This window comes from Vicia villosa, linkage group LG1, assembly GCF_029867415.1.
Source record: "Vicia villosa cultivar HV-30 ecotype Madison, WI linkage group LG1, Vvil1.0, whole genome shotgun sequence".
NCBI lineage: Eukaryota > Viridiplantae > Streptophyta > Magnoliopsida > Fabales > Fabaceae > Vicia > Vicia villosa.
Window position 1 is genome coordinate 163,544,365 of NC_081180.1, and position 3,689 is coordinate 163,548,053.

Below are 3,689 nucleotides of genomic sequence, written 5' to 3' on the forward strand. Positions count from 1 at the left end.
CCTGACATACTCGATAACAAGATCTTGTGCTGGTTCAGAAGCAAGCAACGCGTAGCGTGCACTTACTGAACAGACTCGATGAGACTGGGCGGTGGTTGATTGCTAACCCTTTCCGCATGCCTTCCATGAGGACTTAACGGAGTGCCATATAGGACTTATTACACCGTGACTCCCTGCCGCAAAGCACAAATATAAACACACCAACAAAAACAGAGCCTCTTTCGAGGACTTGGCCAGATGCATGTCTAGGTCCTACTTCTCATGTTAAAGGATGATGCGAGAAAGCGATAAAGTGCAAGAGAAATAAAATGAAACGGGAGACAATACCGAACGGATAGCAAATCCGCAATGAGCTAGCAAGCGTAAGCAGAGAAGTCCAAAATACTTCGCGTAAGCTAGCATCAAGCAAAGCAAGTCAGAAGGCGTCGTCGTGAAAATAGATCACAAGCGACATATAGCACGCGTCGAGCATAACCACATAAGCAACCTGCAAGAGAACACAAGCCAGACAATGCAGGATTATACATCTCAATGAATGAGAGATCAGATGAATCCCGTCGGGAAGAAGTTCGTATCCCACAAATAAAGTGGAACACGACTCAAATCAATCGCACTGGAAGCGAATTTGTGTCCCACAAATAAAGTGGAACACGAAGCAAGTCGAATCGCAATCAAAGGCTCTCTCGAAGCACCTCACACATCTCAGCAAACGCATCAGTAATAACAAGGAAGCATGCACCGACCATAGAAAATACTAGCAATTAAATTCTAAATGAATTCTAAAAGAAAATCTAGCAAGATTAAATTGCTTTTTTATGACATTTTATCAAAGAATTAGAACTAAACTATGTACAAAACAATTAAAATCTAACAAAAAAAATATTACATGTTTTTTTGATTATTTAAAACAAATATAGAAAACAAGAATCTAATTCTAACTAGAAAAGAATACATGCTTTTATTTATTTTTTATCATGTCAAAAATCTAACAAAGATCAATGTTTTTCATACATTTTGTTATACTAAGAATAATAAGAAACAAACTAGTAAAAAAAACACTAAATCTAACATGAATTATGCATACAGGGGGTTTCAGATTGAAATCAGGGTGTAGTCAGCAATGAGGCGCAAGGCCTAGACAAATTGGTCCATCAGCATTTTTGTACAACTTTCTTATGTCAAAAAAATGTAGTACATGGGCTCTTAGGGGGTGAAAGTCTGAAAACCTATGGTGCAGACAACAAGGGCGTGTGGCCCAGCCAGAGGTGGCCCGAAGAATGTTTTTTTGTTCAGATCAGCACAAAAAATGGAGGCGCTATGGGCTTAAGGGGGGTGTATGGCAGTGATTTCGTGAGGGAGGCCCAAGGAGATTGTTTCAAACACTTATCATTTTCAGATTTTATGTCCACTAAACTCAATTAACCAGACTTCCTCTAATCAAATTTCCAATTAAAAGTAATTAATCAAACATGTAAAAAGGATTAGGGTTGAAAATTACATGATGTTCAAGTTCTCTCTCGTGAACACGCAAACGGCGGCAGTGTTTCTCCGATCCGATCAAATCACCGCCGCAAGCCAAAATGGGACACCGATCCCTCTCTCATCTCACGCCTCGCTTCGATTCTCCCATTTTCCTCACAGCGATGCAAACGACACTCTTTCTCGGCTCGTTTCACTCGCAACTCCCTCTAGATTCACCTCCGTCTCCTTCGTGACAAAGCGGCGTGCGGCGGAGGAACCTTCAAATCTCCGACGAAAGCAAAGCTTCGTCCGCCTTTCTTTCTTGTCTCATCTCCGCATCGTTTCCGACTTTGTCTTCTGTTATTGAGGATGTCGATGTTACGATTACATGAAGATGGAGTGCGATGATGATTGAAGAAATGATGCTCCGTTGAAGATTGATGGCGTTCTTGCTGTGTATGAACGAAGCAAGAGAGGGATTGAAGATTGATAGGTGAAGGTGATGATTCGTGAAGAGTGGAGATTGAAGATATTAAAGGTTATTGACGACAAATGCAATGCGGTTCTTGCGATGATTCGTAGATGAAGGTTGAAGGTTCTGGATCCAAAAAGAGGTTGAAGCTTGATGATGAAGATGATGAAGAACGGTTCAGAGAGCGTTTCTTCGATACGTTCCGGTATTCTCCTCTTTCAATTTCTGTTACGTTTGTTGTTAAGCTTTTTGAGTTTTGTTTCCTTGTGTGATTGAAGATGGAATCGAAGGGGATCAAGGTTGATGATTGATGCGATGATGAAGAGGAAAAGACGTGAAGATTCAAGAGATTGAAGGAAGATGAAGATGATAAGATTGAGAGAGAGTTCTGAGTTTTTTGTTAGCGCATTTTTCTGTTTTTGTTTGAAGGTGATAGAACGAAGATGAGAAAGATGATTCCAGAAAACGGTCATGGTGATGGTTGAATTTTCTGAAATGTGAAGAAGGTGAATTCCCCAGTTTGTTTCAAATGAAGATTGAAGTAAATAGAGAGAGTTTTCTGTTAGGAGTTTGTTACATTTTGCTTCCCTGATTTTTCTGTTACGTGATTTTTTCTCCTTTTTTTCTCTTCTGTTGTGAACCCCCTTATGGTTTATATTGTGAACCAATTTCCCTTGCTGATGTCGAGTCCCGTTTCGTTTATGCAGGGAACTTGATATAATTTCAGGTGGACTAAACCGGTTTTCAACGGTTTATTTCCTGATTATGCAGGCCGCAGGGATCGATTCACTTGGTAACTTTGCTTTGGCTTGTCGGTGTATGAAGGATTGCACAAGTCTTGGTGCTGAGTCCAGGATACCCAATGTTGCAAGGGCCATTTTGTTTAAAGATGAAGCAAAACTGTCAAAAAGATTCAAGCAACCTCAAGTATCCGCATAAGGACTAAAGTTTAGAAGTAGGGTCAAGCTATACTCCTCTTGTAATTTCTTCTATTCTTTGTAATTGACAATTGAGCATGTACACATGGACTTTGGATATGTATCTTTTGTAATGGACCTTGAATGTTGTGATGATATTGAATGAATACTTGAACTTTTGATTTGGTAAATTTGGATGAGGAATTAACTTGAATCTTAAATCATGCCTTGAATACATCTTGTAACTTGAATGCTAAAGTACTTATGAATGGATCTTCCAATTTGAATTAACTACTTGACCAATCCAATCAATTAATCTCAAACACAAATTGAAATTGAATTTATGGAATCAATTGAATCAAACTTCGAATCCCGATCATCTTATTCTCCACATGCAACATTAACTTCAATCGCTAAGCTAAGTCATTCATTTTGCAAGACGCCTTGACCAAAGTGAACCCACAAGTACTTCAATCCAACATCACGATAATGCTTTGAGGAATTCTTGAGGATGATAAGAATCGAAGCACATAAGAACATCTCGACATGAAATCCAATTAAGCTCAGTTGAATTAACAATTGCAAGCACCTTATAAGAAACTTCTTATTATTTTTTCTTGATTTTTGACTGACGAAATAAACGTCATTTGATAACTTACAGCACAAGAAAGAGGGCAAATTTTGGGGTGCAACACACATGCATTTATTTATCAAGTGAGAAAGAGGCATTGTTTGGTAGTTTTGTTGGGAGCTATTGACTTGTCCCAAACCGTGGAGATGGGTTTGAAGTCTAGAGGACAAACTTATTTTGGTGGTTATCTGTATGGAGATGAGAGACG

At 39.1% G+C, this 3,689-nt stretch overlaps 1 protein-coding gene across 4 annotated transcripts; it reads left to right on the forward strand.

Annotated features, from left to right (window-relative positions):
• The first annotated feature begins 1,258 nt into the window (after window positions 1–1,258).
• Window positions 1,259–2,995, forward strand: LOC131619886 (uncharacterized). 4 transcript variants are annotated; one of them, XR_009288976.1, is made up of 3 exons: window positions 1,420–2,138; window positions 2,212–2,439; window positions 2,641–2,995. XR_009288976.1 is itself a non-coding variant. In XM_058890927.1 (2 exons), exons 1-2 carry the CDS (start codon window positions 2,044–2,046, stop codon window positions 2,870–2,872), a joined length of 327 nt encoding a protein of 108 aa, XP_058746910.1. In that variant the 5' UTR covers window positions 1,421–2,043; the 3' UTR covers window positions 2,873–2,995. The 4 variants fall into 4 exon arrangements, 1 of the variants encoding a protein (XP_058746910.1); XR_009288975.1 differs by having other exon boundaries at window positions 1,259–2,532; XR_009288974.1 differs by having other exon boundaries at window positions 1,259–2,439.
• Window positions 2,996–3,689: the final 694 nt, after the last annotated feature.